The 18,599-nt window shown below is 32.9% G+C and overlaps 4 protein-coding genes across 4 annotated transcripts; 1 reads left to right on the forward strand and 3 right to left on the reverse strand.

Annotated features, from left to right (window-relative positions):
• Nucleotides 1-3,806: 3,806 nt before the first annotated feature.
• On the reverse strand, nt 3,807-4,331 carry LOC103483169 (dof zinc finger protein 2). Its single transcript, XM_017043436.2, has one exon. It carries the CDS (start codon nt 4,329-4,331, stop codon nt 3,807-3,809), a length of 525 nt encoding a protein of 174 aa, XP_016898925.1.
• Nucleotides 4,332-6,532: 2,201 nt separating this feature from the next.
• Nucleotides 6,533-12,248, reverse strand: LOC103483171 (pre-rRNA-processing protein ESF1). Its single transcript, XM_008439645.3, has 8 exons — nt 11,881-12,248; nt 11,004-11,720; nt 10,805-10,879; nt 9,757-9,983; nt 9,178-9,340; nt 7,992-8,120; nt 7,229-7,899; nt 6,533-7,023 (listed from the first exon to the last, which is right to left on the reverse strand). The coding sequence occupies exons 2-8, from the start codon at nt 11,595-11,597 to the stop codon at nt 6,672-6,674; spliced, it is 2,211 nt and encodes a 736-aa protein (XP_008437867.2). The 5' UTR covers nt 11,598-11,720; nt 11,881-12,248; the 3' UTR covers nt 6,533-6,671.
• A 1,620-nt stretch (nt 12,249-13,868) lies between these two features.
• On the forward strand, nt 13,869-15,999 carry LOC103483172 (uncharacterized). Its single transcript, XM_008439647.3, has 3 exons — nt 13,869-14,048; nt 15,177-15,498; nt 15,801-15,999. The coding sequence occupies exons 2-3, from the start codon at nt 15,222-15,224 to the stop codon at nt 15,833-15,835; spliced, it is 312 nt and encodes a 103-aa protein (XP_008437869.1). The 5' UTR covers nt 13,869-14,048; nt 15,177-15,221; the 3' UTR covers nt 15,836-15,999.
• A 438-nt stretch (nt 16,000-16,437) lies between these two features.
• LOC103483173 (pyridoxine/pyridoxamine 5'-phosphate oxidase 2) lies at nt 16,438-18,371 on the reverse strand. Its single transcript, XM_008439649.3, has 6 exons — nt 17,928-18,371; nt 17,730-17,837; nt 17,393-17,425; nt 17,144-17,239; nt 16,855-17,022; nt 16,438-16,759 (listed from the first exon to the last, which is right to left on the reverse strand). Exons 1-6 carry the CDS (start codon nt 18,015-18,017, stop codon nt 16,658-16,660), a joined length of 597 nt encoding a protein of 198 aa, XP_008437871.2. The 5' UTR covers nt 18,018-18,371; the 3' UTR covers nt 16,438-16,657.
• Nucleotides 18,372-18,599: the final 228 nt, after the last annotated feature.

Below are 18,599 nucleotides of genomic sequence, written 5' to 3' on the forward strand. Positions count from 1 at the left end.
TGAGCTTTTTTCTGGAAGTGGAGTTCATGAATGAAACTCATTTATCTTTATCATTCTTTTACTTTACTTGTGTCGCACTCATGTTTCCTTTAAATTTGACTCTCTTTTAGACATCATTAATAATACTTATAATGCACACGCGAAACAAAGCTTGCTTTATAAGTCTACTCTTGTTTACTTTTTCTCTTTAAATTAATCTGTTTCGTTTTTAATAGCATCTTTTTAACTCTTTTATTTTCAATTATCATTTATTTGTATTTGGAACCTAATAGTTAAGTGTTTTCTTTTTAAAAAAAAAAAATAGAAAAATAAAAAACAATACGTAGGAAAGATTAATTTTGACATATCTGACGATTCAGTTTTTGTAATTGGCTGATTAAATAAGTTTAATTTTGGTAAATCAACTATTTATGTCATGTTTGATAATTATTTTATTTGTTATGTTTTTACGTTTTTTGTTTTTAAGATTAAGCTTACGGATGCTTTTGTCTATAGATTCTTTTAAACCCAATTTTAGGTATATTTTCAAAATCTAGTTTTGAAACTTCTTTAAAATATATATATATATATATATATATATATATATATATATATATATATATATATATATATAATTTTAAATTTCTTGTTTTCTTTTAATTTAGCCAATAATTTAAATGTTTCATTGTGAAATATGAGAATGTTTTTATTTTATACTTATGTCATATTAGAGTGAAATTATTAGGATGGACTTTTTTACATACTAATTAGGATTTACACTCGTTCTCTAGCTCCTTTCCCTCTCACCCTCTCTTGTCTAAATCTCACTCTCGTGTCCCATCATGAGGATAACTCGTAAATCTGATACCCCAAACTCACTTCCCTCGTTCTTGCTCCCACACTACATTTGAGTACAATGCCACCATATTAGGGTAGTAAAAAGAGTTGATTGACCCAACTAACCTGTGTTCCAGCGAAAAGCTCACACATTTGAAGCTCCAACAATCTATTAGATCCCTTCCTGATGACCCTATGATTAGCTTTCCGATGAACCTACGATCGACAAACAATATGCAATTAGAACTAGAGAACAAAAAGTGGGGAAAGAAAGACGATTGGGAACAGAAAAGTGCAAAAAAGATTCCTTCTTCTTTTTAAAATAAAGTTACTCCAATTTTTCCTTTTCTATCTAGTTGATGGCTCTTGAAAAAATTTATTCTTTTTGTAACTTATTTTTTTTTATTTTCGTAATTTCTTTGTATCGGTAAAATAGATATCAAACTTATAACTTCGTAATTAGTAGTCACCGAGAAAAACGCTTCTATTATTTGCTCTTTTTGCAATTTATCAACATTTCACCATCCGTTCCCTCTTATTCATATTTCAAGAATTGAAATACCTTGAATACGTTTTGTAACTTACGAACAACCTAGTATGAAGGTCCCACTTAATTATGTGTATGCGTTTCGACTTTTACATTTCTCGTACCGATATAAAACATTTTTCTAAGAGTCAAATACTTCGATATATTGTCAATTAGCGGAGGTGACCTTCATCATGGCCTTTTTGTTATTGTACATGATTACTTGATTCATCTTTTCTATTTTATTTACCACCAAATGTTCAATGTGAAAAATGCATTTAGAGTTTTACAAATCCTAATTAAGTCAACTTAATTATGAATTGTAATGACAAATTCAAATTTTTTTCAAAAGTATTCCACTTTTAAACACTTTTTATTATACAATAGGTTGTCTTTCTCTTTAATACTACCCAGAGAATTATATATAATGTTGGGAAATGATGGTGATATAAATGTTTGTAAATTGATCTTTATTATAAAATATAATATCATACAAATGATGGAATTTATGGCTCTATACATAAAATAAATGATATAACAATAAAGGCATTATTGCTCTTTTGGTTTTCTTTAATTATGAAATAGATTGGTCCAATAAAATTAGAAACAAATTGAAAAGTTCTCATATAAAAATTGTTCACCATAATTAGGAGTGGAAGAATCATTATGATTTCCAATTCAAATTAATTAAATAGAAACAACTTTTTTTTCCCATACAAATAGTAATAGAAAAACAAACCCTATTTTTTTTTTTCAAAACCATCATTGTCTCCATGTGTGAACTCCAACGTATATTTTTAACGACTATCTTCGATTAGTCCGATTAAGAATGTATATGAGTTTGGTTAAACTTGATTGAGTAATTTTTTGGACCAATTCGAAAAATAAACTCGTTAAATTGATTACCTGAAAGACTTAATATAGTATTTAATTGGATTAACGTTACTTAGATGTATTGTACTATGCATAACTGGACCTAATAACTCGAAGCTTGTAAAACTCAAATATCAAATATCCATAATATTTACTACAAACTTAAAAATAGAGATAAATATTGTAATAATCCAAAAGAAAAAAGAAAAAATAATTACTAATTCACCGATTCATAACCTATCTAATATTATTGAGTCAGGTTGGGTCAATCCAAAAGAAATAAAAACTAACTCAACTTTTACAATTTGAACTAGGTGGTCAGAGTTGTTCCACTTTCATTTGAACAATTTCTATAAGAGTGATCATTATTGGTAGGTTAGAGTTGGTTCTTCGACCAGACCACCACTAAAAAATGTTCAAACTGATCTCAACCGTTAACAAGTAAATGTCAGTCGGTTGGTTAAACTTTATGAATTTTTTTTTTGAATTTCTCGATTTTAAACTTTTTCAAACTAATAGCAACCAACCGACTTCAACTTGATCGGTTGATCGATTCGATTTTTCCGTTTATCATGTTCGTCCTTAAATCTCCGTGTCTAATATTTAAGTGCAAAAGGCTAAAATGAAATAAGTTAGACAAAATGTAATGGTTATTTAAAAAAGTTGATTATCCTAGTTTTCTTCTTATAGTAAACTATATGCACATATCATTTATGAAAATGCTAATATCTTCATTATTCTAGATTTGTTTTACTTAGCTTTTGGCTAGAAACAAATGGGTGTTTACCCTTTTTTCAATAAATAGTTTTTACTTTGATCTCACATTAAATGGTAATTATACCAAAATATTCTTTTGTATGCTTGTAAAAAATATTTGGTTATCTGTTTGTGTGTAATAAAAGAGAAGTGATTTTATTTTTCTATTGTTCATCCAAAATTGAAACATAAAGATCAATTTGTATCAATGAGGTGGTTGTGTCGAATTTACTTTTAAGAAAATGACATTACAGATTACATTTGGCTATAAATAAATATTGTAAACTCTTGTATCAGTACAGAAAAATTATGAATCAAAATTTACTTTTGCTTGTTTTATTTTTCATTTTCATCGTTCATTTCAGTACAAAACTATGGTAGATTATATATTATTATTCAATGAGACATAAACAATACAACTATATATCTTTCGTTGGATATAAATTTAACATTGCTATATGTAATTGTGTATAAAAGTTAAGAGAAAGAGAGAGGATGATTAAGATAATATCATCAATAAAGAGAAAAAATTGATACATAAAAACCACTTTGTTAGTGAGAAGTGTTTTTAAATTTTAGTACAAGAAATTCAAACACAAATGAAAAACCAATCCAAACCCATATCCAAATTCAAAAAATAAAATAAAATACAAAGTAGAAATTAAACCAAAGAGATCATATCAATCAGAAAGCCAAAGTTTAATAATTTCATATACTAATTTGTTGTTGTTGTTGTTGTTTTTTTTTTGTTTTTTTTTTTTTTAATATCCGATGTAAATTAATTACTTCTCATAATTATTATTATTATAAAAATTAAAAATCTCTCTAAGCATTTCTACCATGGCGGCCCTCCACCAAACATGCCATTCCAATACCCATTATTACCGGAATTCTCTTCCACCGCCGCCGTCTCACGTCCCGAATACGGCATCAAATTCGGTATGTAACAACCGAATCCTCCGTGCCCGCCGTTTTCCATCGCCGTCGTAGCCTCCGCCGTTGCAAACCCCAAATTCAGATCCTGCGCTTGATACACCTGCGGCTGCGGCTGAGGGTGGTGAACCGAACCCGACCCAGAAACGGAACCGGTCGGTTTCCTGTTCTTCCTGGACCCTCCTCCGACCGGAATATTCCTTAGGGAACCACCCTCCGTCCAATACCGGCGGCAAGCTTTGCAAAAATACCTCGGCTGTGTGAGACTATAATTGTTGTAGTAACAAAATTTTGTGTTGCTTGATTTGCATCTTGGGCAGTTCAATTGCTCTTGTGGCCTTCCTTTTCCCTTCAACCCTCCACCGCCGCCTCCTCCTCCTCCGCCGCCGCCGCCGCCGTTGCCTCCGGACTCCATCATCGCCTCCATTTTTTGGTGGTTTTTTCCCGAATCTTTCAACTGATGAAACAAATTAAAACGTACCCACGAATTATCGAGAAAGAAAAGACAGAAATTTGGAAGCAAAATCGAAACTTTTTCTTTTATGTAATTAAAGGTGATCAATTGTTGTGTGCATGTTCATAAGAAAGGAAGGAAAGTACCTTTTGTGAGGAAATTGGAAGTACTTTAAGCAAGAAAGAATGTTTTAGGTTGTTTGTTTGTGTAAACCTTTTGTGTCGGTTTGTTTCATTTAGAAAATTAAATAAATATAATTTTTGAGAAGAAGAATTGTGTTTGTTTTGACTAATTGTACCATCCCACTAAGTAAAGATCGTCAACTTTTTTTTCTTCTTTTAAATTATTATATATGCTTTTTTTTTTCTTTTTTTTTGGTCTTATTCTATGAATTTCTGAATTTTTGGGATTATTATTTGTATTAACAAAACAATTATACGTCTTCTAATTGTAAGGTAGAGATAATCTCAATTATCATTTATTATTAAAATTTAATTTTTCATCAAATAAATAAATGTATGATAATTTAAATTTTATGTGTAGGAAAACTATATAAACTTTTAATTTGTAAGAAATTTATTGGATACAAAATTAAAAATTCAAAGAGTATTTTAAATTAAAAGATTTTCAACTCCATCGATGGATATATTAGATAATAACCACATGGTTATAAATGTTAATTCAATTATTAAGTAGAGACACACATTACCCTTGAAGTTTATGGACACCATCTAATTTAAAAATTTTGGTGGGAAATTAAGAATAGTGTGAATTCTATATGGTGGGTTTCTCCTTTTTGACCTAAAAAATTCTTAATAAATAACAATAATAACAATAATGAAAAGGAAGTGGGCTTTGATTCTTTGTTGTGTTTGCTTTTTAATTATTATATTCATCTCGTTTTTTGATTGCTCAACCTCTCTATTCCAACTTTATATTTCTTTACTTTTTTGTATTATGGGAGAGAGTTTGTTAATTAGACTGGTTTTATAAGCAACTGAGATTGCTGATTAATCTACAACCTAATCCCATTAATCTTCATTCTTATTGGTCATTAATACCTTTTATTTTCAACGTTGTTTAAATTAATAATTAGTCTTTAATTTACTTTGCATTAAAGCTTCTTCACCCCAAGACCCATCCCCCTTAGGTTAGTTAGGATTTTTCAGTGCAAATCCTAAATACGTAAATAGAATTTGACTAATTGCTCTATATTACTATTATTATATTGTTCGGGAAAGAGAAAGAAAGAAGGAAAATTTTATAAGTAGAAGTGAGAAATCGTAGTAATAATTGACATGTGTTTTACATATTTTGAAGTCCCATCGTTTTGCTATATTAAAAGAAAATTGATTGTATGAATATTAATACAACGATAAAGTAGAAGAAAGAAAATAAAAGTGTATATGAATGAAAAAAATTAAAACTAAGACATGAATTGGTAGCATGGATGGGATGGGTGGGGGCCCAAGGGAATGCGCGTAGGGATTGAAGACAATCTTTGTGTTTGGTGTTGTTGGGTTATCTTTTCCATGAATACGACTCTTTTTAGATAGGAAAAAATTACTTTTGCAATTGCTACTCCTTGGCTTTATCCGATATGACATCTTACAACACCAAAATATTTTTTATACATTAATCTTCTATGTACTTTCTCAATCACTTAGATTATAATGGTTATAGTTTTTAAAATAATTGATTTGTGATCGTCTCCTTCTTTTAAGAAAATTACTTGCCATATGAAACAAATAAATGCTCGATAAATTCAAGTAATTCATACATTAATCATGTAAAAACTATATATAGTAATAGGAACTATGTATGAGAATCTTATCGAACTAATTGGACATAAAAACTGACGAGTCAACTAGAAGCATTACCACGATGAGCAACGACCATACAACGTGACAAACTATTGCTTGATATGCTGAAAGAAGCCAACCATACGAAATGAAACTATTGTTTCTTCTTGAACTATTTAACTGACCTTCAATGCCAATATCCGTGATGAAAAATATTTGAACTGAAGTCCCTAACCTCGCTTTCTTATGAAGGGAAAAAATGGCTATGTTACTATTTTTTTCCTAGGTTGATACACTGACAGTCTCTTTTTCCTGTCTTTCCTCACCTCTCCTCTTCTACTTTTATTGTACTGGAGAAGAAAGGCACAAAACTCAAAGAAAAATAAATCAATAATACAATAAATGTCTACATAGGATTATAACTTAGGGAAAGTGAATGAATTAAAATTTGTAAACTCGAAGGATGACCCTGAAACCATATCAATAGTTCAGGGACTTCAATCCGCATATCTTACATTTTCCTTTGCTTCTTCTTAGCTGACTTATTCTTGGTTGGTGGCTGCAGTTCCTCTTCCGTAGCTGGAAATCGATGTTTTCTATCTTTCTTTGGTATCTTGCCATCACCGGATTGCAACTGAAGTTGCTTTGATTTCATTTTAATTGATTTAACTAGAGACGAAAGCTCATACTTTTCTTTCTTTGATGAATCTCCCTCGGTCTTAACAGGAACTTCGCCTTTCGCCTCGTCCTCCCCAGGTGCTGCAGGTTGTTTTGTGGAAGACTTACCATGCTGACTTTTTGTAGGCTGATATCCGTCACCCTTTTGCTGCTTCAATGCAACTTGACGAACATAAGCAGCACTCCTGAAAACAAGAGACTTGTATATCAGATTAATGGGAAAATTCTGAGAGAAATTAAACGAACAAGGCACTTCACCTGATTGGTTCATATGAGGGGTGAGAAAGATATTGTGAGTGCAATGGTCATATATCGGGAAATTCAGAAATAAATTGATGTTTCTAATCTAAGTATTTCATAGTTTTCAGTGGTAACTAGTATTAGAGATACCTTTTGAACTGAGGGTCAGTGGGATCTAACGCAAAGAGAGGTGAATTGAAGAGTGCTGAAAACCGTGGATCATTATAATCAACTGTGGGTATTTTGTCTTCGGCAATATCTTCCTTCCCCTTTTTCTTCTTATGTTTCAAATTGTATCCTTTGATACCAGTATCAACGCCGTCATCATCAGCAAGTAGCAACTCAAGCTCTGCTCTGCTTGCTTCTGCTGCCCCGTCCACCCCAACATGTTCCTTACCTTTAATATTTTTTATTCGATCCTTGGCACTTTCTTTAACTGGAGGCTCTTCAACGAAAAAGTCATCCACTTCGTCTACTTCTCTAACAGTGTCACTGCTTTCATCATCTGATGAGTCTGCGGATTTGTTTCTTGAAGCCATCCTTTTCTCGCGTTTTTTCCTCAGATGAGCCTCCCATAATGTCTCGGATTTCTTATCCTTCTTTTCAAGGATGCGCTTGCTTATATCTTCTAAGCCAGTATTGAAAGTCACTTCCATATCCTGACCACCATCCTGCTCACCGTCTTCATCAGATTGAAGTAAGGCACGGTACTTATCTCCTTTCTTACGCTTTTTGTCCACTTGGTTCTCTCCGTCATCACTTTCATCATCACTTTCACTTTCATCAGATGCCAGAAATTCCTTGAGCTCCAAATCAGCCAGCTAAATAAGTGAAAATATTGTCAGTTGGACATAGAAGAGAACAAGAAATGCTTTTGAGAAATTCCATAGAATCATCGTTTCATTTAACACACCTGATCCGCATTGAATTTTCGTTTCAAGGCCTTCACTCTTTGGGGTTCATCCTCATCCCATGAAAGATGGATTTTACTATGCTGCAGAGCTGGAGTATGGAAATTCAGAACTTCATAACTCGAAGGTGCCTGATATACAACGATGAGATGCTATTAGTTTCTTCCTATTACCTTCCTGACACCACATAATTAGCTCTATATGGTGGGCAATTACAGAAGGAAGGAAAGGATTTAAGCCAAGAACAACTAACAAACATCATATTGAGTAAATCCAAGAAAATTACCTATAGTGAATGATAAAAGAATATATATTTTTAAGAAAATTGATTAATGAGACATTAACAACAAATTGTCAAATTATATACAATAAGTGCTAGAGATCAGTTAACTGCTTTGGCTTTATTGATCATTCCCTCCTTCCCGACTTCAGCATGGATTAACCTTCTGATATCAGTTAGTATGTTGGCTTTGGGTTCTCTGTTTTATTTTATGGATATTAATCTCTATTTTAACGTTGCTCTGTTCTTTATGCTTTTACCTTGATTAAAGATGAGTTACTGTCTGGTTTAGTTACTGTTAGTTAAGGAACGGGGGCTGGTTTTGAGAAATTAGTATCCATAAAACAAGAATTGTTTTAAATCTCAATAACTTCCAACAAAAGATTTCAAGGAATAATACAAGAATTGTTTTAAGAAAATTAGTTTACATTAGCTTCCAACGAAAGCAAACACAATCTTTATAAAATCCTAGAAGGCTAACTTCGGAAGCAACACAATGTAAATCCTAGCAAGCTAAATTAAACATTGTCACTAATCTTCTCGCTACTTTCTCAAACAGTGTTACTTCGGTTACTTTGAAGCTCTTTCATACTAGCTCTAGTCCCAACCATAGCAAGCTAACTTCGGTTACTTTGAAGGCACATAATACGTTTCTTTTTTCTAAACCACGCCTTTTGCCTTAAACCTTTGGATAGAACTAAAAAGAATTCGGTTATCCATATCAAATAAAACTTACCCATAAGCTATTGTTCAACTAACTAAATTTGCATGCGTTTGAGAATTAGTCTGGAGTAGATAAAATCTTCAATATTTTCATCTAGAAAATGGTCGCTTCAATATCAAATTATTAAATTATTTGCAATGAGTATCAAGGAGGACAGGTAACATTAAATGATCATTATACAAACCTCTGTAGCAATATCCCTAGGAGGGTGTTCAAACTTCATCGAGTCTGGAATAAATCTCAAATCAAGAATATTTGATGACCTTTCAAATTCCACTCCATCACAAGTTTTGTAAAGGTAATCAGCTGTCGCAATAGAATCACATTCCACCACAGCATAATAGTACCTGTATAGATGGCACAAATTGCTATGATTAAATGAAAGACGAAGATGTATATAGAGCACACACTTTATTCTACTATGACTAGACTAAACCTGATGATGAAGTCAATAAAACAAACAGTTTTTATTAAATGGGCAATAAAACTTTTAATACTGATGGTGAAACACAAATCTAAAACTAAAACAAGTAATTAAGCAGAGTTTGCAGCTTGCTGCTGTCAATTAAATTTGGCATCTGAAAATGACCGAAATTGTGTCTTCACATGGAGAAAATATCCCCACATCCACTTAAGGAATATACTTCACGCTATACGTCTTTAAAATATATAGATTCTAACAACTTTAGCAGTAACCAAAAATTCAAATGAGCTATAAGTGAATTTCAACATGAATATAAACAGCAGCACCAAAGTAAAATACCTTAGCCTACTCATTTCATAAGCTCGCAATTTCTCGTTGTCCATCTCTTCATCGTCGTCGTCATCCTCAACATTTTTCTTTTGTTCGTCATCAAACAGTCCAACAGGTCCATGTAACTCTTCTTCTTTCATCCGTTGGAGCCCAAACTCGGATGGATAAACTGCCACAGACAATATTTGCCCACCTTTTGGGAGAAATGAACTTAGTACGACATACAAATCAACAGCCTACATAACATGATTTAAGCAAGTCAAGCACAGATAATGAGGCAGCTATAGAATATCATTATCACAGGTCTACGGAAGTTTGTGTAAACCTGCAAATAAGACGAGAGATGGACTATTCAAGGCTTATACGATAAAACAGATGTTACTTTTATTTACATTGACATGCAACTGAGGACACTTTTTAATTGTAGAATGATGTTTGGGTGAAGGAAACAAGGCAAACAATAATCGTAAAAGAAAACTTGGAAGATAAATGAAATCAACACAATGTCGGCATACAAACAAGTAACAATAGAAAAAACGTAGGATACTAAAAAACTCAAGGACACAATTGTACAACCTATAAAATAGAACATGTTCAAGAAAGGTGGTGACTTTTTTTTCTTTGGACAAAATAGAAAAGATGTAGGGCTATGAAAATTAAAATGATTCTAAAGGGGCAACATAATGGACACTCTATTTCAGCCATCCAATACAATACTATTCATTAACCTTGTAAATGCAGACACAATCCATTATAGCCTCTCCTTTGCTTAGCTTTCCCATTTGTTACAAGATTTTCTATCAATTCTTTGTACACCGAGGTTTGATTCTATTGTTTTAGCCTTTAGGTATAATGAAAAAACGGGGAACTAACTGATGATTCAAAATGAGGTAAGAACTAATTAAGAACAAGATTGGAGTAAACAATTTGGACTTGCCTAAGATGAATAATTGACGACATAAACACAACCTAAGAAAGCTGTTGATTCATTTTCGACAAAAGTGACACTGCTTGAAGCTACGAATTCATTCTAAAACAACGTTCCTTAACAGCATACCTTCACATGCCTCCAATCCAAGTTAACAACTGCAAGTCTGTGAGTTTCCTTGTCAATTTCTGGAATATTTTCCACCTGCCAATACAAGTATGTATAAGAACATGAAACATTGCAGCCAATTTCACAAAAGCAAACACGCTGGCAATGATTGGCAACAATGCAAAAGATAACCCAACATATGAACGCATTCAGAACATACCGGCAATTCAGGTGTTTCGTCGTCATAAATTTCATCAAGATCACCTTCATCTGTATCAGTTGTGTAGCTAGATCCTTCGGTTTCTACATCATCATCATCATCCGACTCTGGCTCCTCCAGTTCACTGCTTGAATCAAGATTCTCTAATCTCAGATTCTTTTTCTCTACCTCAACATCTCTACCAACAGTATCACTGTTATCCTCTTCTACCTCCACACCCTCCTCATCGTCATCCTCATCCTTGTCACTTTTCTCTTCAATTTTATAATAACGACGTAGCGGATTTTCCGACTTACCCTTCTTAACCCTGCCTCGCTTGTCCAATGCAGTCGACGACGAAGAGAACCTCTTATCTACGAACATCTGGTCAAATCGTGAATCAATCACAACCTTGGCTTTGTGCTTGGGGGCATTTTGAAACCTAGGATCAGAATGCACGGATGAGAACCGAACATCAGTGATAATTTTCTTTTTGGCTTGATCATTGTTGATGCCAGCTTGCTCCGAGGCTAAAGAAGGAACATTTCTCTCATCTTTACTCTTGTTACTCTTCTTGTTCTTCTTCTTTGAGTTGCTCAAGTTTTGGGAGCCCATGATGACGGCCTACGATCAGAGTGCAACTGGCGAAACGCAGTGATAATCGATCGTAGACGACGGGGTTTAGGCTTCTAGACCTTATCTGTGAACCCGATGTTAGGACGTCTGGATTATGGTAACCTGAGATGATCAAGATTGTCACAAACCATTTACCATTCCAAACATACAGCTAAAAATTCCATCACAAATTGATTATTCACAACCAGGTGAACTTGACTATAAAAGTTATGAGCAACTAATGTGAAGCCAATCGAAGTGTGGGTAATAGTCGAAAGCTCACCTCCAATTCAAACGCTGTTGCAAGACACCCGTTCGACGAAACCGTGATGCACAACTCGTTGTTCGTGTTGGAGTATCAAACGAAGAAGAAACTATGTTAGGAAACTTGTTCGAAGTTGGTATTCGAGTCGCAGGTAGCTCCGTCGTCGATCATGGAGCAAGGAAAGGCACGAGAATGAAAACGTCTAATGCGCAAAAACAAATTTCAAGCTGACACCGTCGCAATTAGTGAGTTTTGCTGTTTAGTCGGCGGCGAACACTACTGAGAAGTGTATGAGGTAATCGGCGGCTGCAAGGGAGAGGCGAAGAAGAAGGAGGCTAGGGGTTCTTATTAAAATTTCTTTTCTGTTCCCTTTTCTTTCTTTTCTTTCTTTTCTTTTTTTCTTTTTTCTTTTTTCTTTTTGTTCTTCCTTTTTATGACCTCATAAATAGAGCACCTCTTTTTCCTACCAAATCTACATTTTTTCCCTCCCATTTTAAACTTTAAAACGATATATATATATATATATATATATATATATATATATATACACACACAAACTCAATAAATACATACTAATTCTTAAAATTATGGATTTGGTATTCTTGGCTTAATTATGGTCTTCCAAAAGATGAGGAAGAACCATGAGAACTAAAAAAGATAACAAAAAATAAAAATAAAAAAACACAATTAAAAGAAACACGTGCAGTACCATAATTACAAGAGTGCAGGGATTTCAAAAAAAATGACTAAAAACATTATAAAAAATAGTTTTAATTTTCAAAATGTCACTGTTCTCGTCATTAAGAGCAACGATTGCATCTGAAGAGTCAGATTAAACCGTAAAAAAATGAGTCGTGTTCTCATACTTAGATAATACCAAAAGGAGACTGAACTCAGTAATTTTTATTTCTAAAACTTTAACATTCTACGCCTTTTGGATCCTTTGGAACCCAACACCAACTAAAGATCCATTAGTCATAAATAATCCAATCAACTCCTCTAACTCTTTGAAATTGAATGTTGTTAATACTTTGCTAAGACTAAAATAACAACAAAATATTTCAATAGTAAAACGTTGATCATGAGACATAATATTTTATCAAAACAAATTAAAACGACTTGGTCAAGACAAAACATATCGATAAATTAAAAATTTACAAATCAAATCAATCCTTTAAAAAATTCAAACCAGAAAAAAATTCAAAATAGTTTTGTAATTAGTCTAGTAGACACCTAAGGTAAAAGAATAAAAAGACAACGTAAACACTTTTCTTAGTTGAAAGTTCCATCGCATGAATTAGTACACTACAAGAGACCATACATATATTAATGTGTTGTAAGGATATAATTATTTTATCATTTTGCTATATATTCTCCTAATCTCTTCGAGACTAGTAGATTCGTCATAAATTACCTAAATTTTTTAAAATGTTCTATCGTAAAAATGACTAAATATATGTATAAGGAGGATCTATTAGATTTTATGTAACAAAAATTGATAACTTTCAAACTACCCACCGTTGAAGCTTGTAAGACTCTCCATCCACATACAACATAATCAAAATTAAATATAATACCAAAGAATTTTAAATACGATTAATACTGGATAATCAAATATCAAGATTGTAACATGAAATTTTACTATATTTTATAAATATATACGATAATTTATTTACTTTTTTTGGTTTCTTCTTTTGGAATTTGTTTTTCTCGTTATATAAAATAGTAATTATAATAAGTAGCAATTTTTAGAATAATTATTAAATATATAGTAATATTTTAAAAAAATGCAAATATAGTAAAATCTAACGGTGATAGGCTTCTACCGTTGATAGACTCTTATACTCTATCAGTGATAGACTCCTATCATTGATAAATTTTGACAGATTTTACTATATTTACAATTTTTTTAAAATTTTGTTATATACTTAATTATTTTTTGAATATAATTACTACATTTGCAACTATCATGTATAAAATCGATTTTCATCGTATAAAAAATGAAACAAAATGCACATAGGTTATGCTCCCACCGCGCCCCATCATAGCTTTGATTTAAACCCTATTTCACCACCACCCATCCCCGCCCTCTCACTACCGGTCACTGCACCCCTTTCCGGCGTACGCCGCTGCCGCTGCCGCTCCAGAGCATATATTTTTCTATTTCATGTACCTGCCTTGAACTGGTACGATTGAAGTTTTTGTTGATTTTCCGTTCATTTATATGATTTATGCTATCTGGATGTTTACCATTCAACTCTATTTTTAGTTTTTGCAATCGTCCCTCTTCCTCGACTTCTTTGATTTGGGTTATCTCATCGCCATTTTTTCCTACTTTTCTTAGCTATCATTTACACGATGTTTTGGTTTACGCAATGATTTGATTTAACTATAAATTTTTGTTCTGCCGTATAATCGGACTTCGATTGGAGAAAGTTCGCAAACATTAGGGTTAAATGCTAAAGACGTTTAAGCATCTCAGCTGAAAAATGGGCTTAAATGCTTAGCGAAAAAACTCGTGATTGCCTTTTCATCCTCGCTTTACTTTTCCAGTATTATTTTTCGATTGGTGCATTGTTATTTGTAGTAATATACTTAACCTTCTTCGCTTTTGCTTAGACGATAAACCTTATCAATGCTTAAGCTAAGATAATCTGTAATAAATTTATAAGATCCTTTCGTTGGACTTTTTAGTTGGGAAGAAACAATCGAATTTTTAGGAGTAGGTGCTTTTTGTGTTGGGTGCATCTCACCTTTGTATGGCTCTATTTCGATGAGGATTCTCGAACTGTAGTTATCTTCTCTTTGAGCTAGTTTAAAGTTTTTCTCATAATTCGATTCATTTAGACTAGCTGAGGCTTCCGTATCATTCTTCTTTACATAAGTCATGCTTTTAGCGAATCGGGGAGAAAAGTAATTTGAACATTTTATGTGTTGTTTGGATTTGGAGGATTTAAAACGAGGACATGAGTTCATTTTCCTAATTGCATTTGGAACCAAACTGGCTAGATCACCACAATTAAATCTTCTTGTTTGTATAGCTATGAGAAATGAAAAGAAAGCGAGACATTGTACCCGAGAACTTTTATTAATAAGTCAAATATCATTTAATAAAAATGAAATCAACTTATTGAATTAAAACTCGAATGATCTACATTGTCAAAAAGAAAGAAAAAACTGACAAATTCTAAAATTTCAGAACAATTATTTTACAATTATATCTTTATAACCATATATAAACTAAACAATTGTTTGTAAATTTATATATCCTTTCATATCTGCTGGTTCCTAACAGAGAGTCATTTTTGTTTTAGGTTGAAGGGCGTGAGAGTTGAGTTAGAAGCAACCTAGAGATAGCTATGGGAGTAGAGCAAAACGACCCTTTGAAGGGAGTAGAGCAAAAAGACCCTTTCAAGGGAGTAGACTGGAAAGCTGTGGGTGGGGATATGCAGAAAGATCCCAGCTCTACAAACATTATAAAGAAAAGGCGTCCAACAAAAATTAGGCAAATCCCAGATTATTATTTTCTTCCTAGAAGACCCCTTCCTTATGTCATGGCATTCTATGGGGCCTGTATTGCTGGTGGTATCGGTGCTGGTATGCTGGTGGAGATGTGGATAAATGATAAAATTAAAAGTAAGTTTTGAATATAGATCTTTACATATTCAAATTCTTGTTGTAAATTGATTAATGCTCGATTTCACAATTATACACACAGTTTTAATAACCATGAAATTTTATTTTAAAAGAGTAGAAACATGTTTAGTACTGATTTTGAATACTGACAAAGGGTATTTTTAGCTAGTTTAAGCTATAAATTTTCATGCTCCTGGAAGTATCTTTTCTGACATCTCTCTGTTTTTCTTTTTAATGTACATCTATGCAAGATAAGACAGTGCGATTGATTATTGATTTTCCTTTCTGATGTGTTCTTACAGAGGATGGAGGTGTCATCTGGGAGTTTGACAAGTAGAGTACAAGAGTAGTATGAAGTTGGAACAAGATCGTCGTGTTGCTGGGTTTTGTTTTATTGTTAATCTTAGTTATGGAACATGTAATGTAAGTGAACATCTTTTAATGCCTCAATGAAGTTGTACAAAAATTGGAAGCAATAATTGTAAGTTTGTTTTTTGTTTTTGTTTTTCTTTTTTAAAGCCATAAATAACCTCCAATTCAGTTATTGGCAGTTTGTTTCTCTAATTATTGATCAAAAGCACAAGTGATATTAATGAAATCATTTTTGGTAAACGTTGCACAGATTGTTGTTTTAATCTGCTAAAGTTGGGTTTAGGTGTAACATTTGCTCTAAGTAATAAGCCTCCTCTGATGTGTAATACCCTACTGAATTTAAAACAGACATTACTTTTTTGTTGATAAGAAACCTAATTTTCCTTTAAAGAAATTATACCGAAATCTTCAAAAACTCTTTAAGAATCTTTTCAAGAACATGCTCCGATCTAAAAAGCTTACACCAAGTGAAAAATTACTTTCAAGGCCAATTGCTATCTGCTTTGTTGAAATGGATAAACACTTTTTTTTCTTTGTTGCTTAGCCACATCTCTATCCAAGTTCAAATGAATAAAGCTACCAAATCTCACGGGAATGATTAATGAACAACGTGTTCAAAGCTAACAATGTGGCACAAGAAACTGATATCAATCAATAACATCAGTACTAACAAACCAAAGGGGTTCTGATCTTTGTGAACACATATAAGCAACTTCAACTTGCATCAGTTGATTTGATGATAGCAGCTTGTTATCAGGATATATATGTGCAGATCCGGGTGCAAGTGCTAAGGATTTATCCTCTCCGTTTCCCATAATTTCTCCCCTCCAAAACTTGGAATAGCTCTAAACAAATTCCTTTCTTCACTCTTCAGATTCAGATAATCAACCTGCGAACGAAAAAGGATAAAAGGTAACATTAAGGAAAATAACAAGATGGAAATGCAAGAATTATGCGCTAATCTAGAAAGAAAACATTACAAACCTGATCAGGATCGAAGACCAGCAAACAAAATGCATCAACAGGACCCGAATAAGAATCTAGAAAAGGTTCCTTGGCTGGTTGTTCAGCAAGGTGAGGAAGACCTGGACTAGGTCCCAAATACTGCATTCTTGACTTGGGAGAAATGGAGGACCAGGCTTCTGCCCTTTGCTGCATTCAGAATCCAAATGACCACAATAAGATATATAAGACCATACCCAATTGAATAAATGAACCGTTGAAAATTTAGAACAAGCTTTAAGTCATAAGAAGAAAGGGCCATGGCCACAACCTTGAACTTTGTAGCATCAAGACATGATGCATCGACAACCTCCATTCTCCCACTGATACGAAATTGCTCCCATGTATCGGTGAAATACCAACAAATCTTAAAGAACGAAGCATACAAAATTGAAAATTTGACTCAAATTGGTGCATGTTTCAGTAGTAATCCAAAGATTATAAGGTACAAAGACTGGCATGAACGAATAATTGGTATTCTAAACTGTATTAAGAGCCAGGGAGAGACGAGAATAGATACCTCAGCAAATGGACAATTCTTAAGCTCTTCAATCTGCAGAATCAACCAAAAGTGAATTTCATTTGCAGTACAAAACCCAGATGCTTAATATAAAAAACCCTGACCTAATCCATCACAAAACAATTCCCCCGAGCTTATTTTATCGCTTGTTTTGTTCCCAGACACATGAATTACGTAATTGAAAACACCAACACAACACACAAACTACAGATTGCCCTCAAAATCAAGAAACCCATATAATCATTGCATCAAAAACCATAGAAAAACAGCAATGGCCGCATGAATTGAGCGATCTAAGACGAAATATAGAGCTTCCCCCTAAACAAATAAATAAAACCTTGCGACTTCTAGAATCTGTGTAAATATGGATCCTGTCGGTGCCTTCTTCAAATTCTCTGAAAACAACTGTTCGATTTGAGGGCCTTCCATTAGTTCCTATCGTTGCCTGAAAACAAATTCGACATAGAAACCGACCGTGAAGAAGATATATAAGAAAGAAAACTTGAACTTGAGAGAAATAGAAAGGGAAATGTACGAGCTGCAAGAATTTGGAATGCTTGATTTGGCCATTAGATTCCAAAGCACGGAGAAGAAGGGACTTCCATGGCGCCACTGCCGATCCCATTTTCTAATTGCCCGCTAATTCGCCTACTGGTTTGAAATACTGCATTCTGGAGCCAAATTCAACTGTTTCGTTTTCTTATATCCAATATGGATTCATGAATTTATACAAGAACTATGAGTGATTTCGACGTGTTCAAATCAGAGTGTACAGTTAGTTTATCATTTATTTATACAATAAATTTATTAAATCCTACTACTAATTTAACAAGGTTAGGAATAAGATTGATATACAATGATTAAATTGTTATATGACTGCATCTTTTATAAGAACTAAATGGCTATAAATAAGATTGATTTACTAAAGTGTACTTTTACCCAAGAACTACGATTGATTTACTAAAAGTATGAACTTTTTATAAGGAAGTAGCTACGAAACCGATTTAGTTTTACATTTTCTTTGTATATCATTCATATATATGATTTGGTATATGATTGATACACCTAATTCAATATATTACTAACATATCTATATGAGTTTAATGTTTAAAAAATGAATTATAGGCTAACATCTATTAAACATCAGATTAAGAAGTTAGAAAATTATGCTTAAGGATTAAAAAACAATTAAAATTTAATCTCGTAA

The sequence above is a fragment of the Cucumis melo genome, chromosome 6 (assembly GCF_025177605.1).
Source record: "Cucumis melo cultivar AY chromosome 6, USDA_Cmelo_AY_1.0, whole genome shotgun sequence".
NCBI classification, from domain to species: domain Eukaryota; kingdom Viridiplantae; phylum Streptophyta; class Magnoliopsida; order Cucurbitales; family Cucurbitaceae; genus Cucumis; species Cucumis melo.

Excerpts from the sequence above, each read along its gene's own strand:
- LOC103483169 (XM_017043436.2), bottom strand. The coding sequence starts at position 4,331 with ATGGAGGCGATGATGGAGTCCGGAGGCAACGGCGGCGGCGGCGGCGGA.
- LOC103483171 (XM_008439645.3), bottom strand. The coding sequence starts at position 11,597 with ATGGGCTCCCAAAACTTGAGCAACTCAAAGAAGAAGAACAAGAAGAGT. Across the intron at positions 8,121-9,177 it reads CTAGGGATATTGCTACAGAG|GCACCTTCGAGTTATGAAGT; the intron begins GTTTGTATAATG and ends GTTGTATATCAG. Across the intron at positions 7,024-7,228 it reads ACTGACCCTCAGTTCAAAAG|GAGTGCTGCTTATGTTCGTC; the intron begins GTATCTCTAATA and ends TCTTGTTTTCAG.
- LOC103483172 (XM_008439647.3), top strand. The coding sequence starts at position 15,222 with ATGGGAGTAGAGCAAAACGACCCTTTGAAGGGAGTAGAGCAAAAAGAC. Across the intron at positions 15,499-15,800 it reads GATAAATGATAAAATTAAAA|AGGATGGAGGTGTCATCTGG; the intron begins GTAAGTTTTGAA and ends GTGTTCTTACAG.
- LOC103483173 (XM_008439649.3), bottom strand. The coding sequence starts at position 18,017 with ATGGGATCGGCAGTGGCGCCATGGAAGTCCCTTCTTCTCCGTGCTTTG. Across the intron at positions 17,838-17,927 it reads ATTCCAAATTCTTGCAGCTC|GCAACGATAGGAACTAATGG; the intron begins GTACATTTCCCT and ends ATTTGTTTTCAG. Across the intron at positions 17,426-17,729 it reads CAGATTCTAGAAGTCGCAAG|ATTGAAGAGCTTAAGAATTG; the intron begins GTTTTATTTATT and ends TTGATTCTGCAG.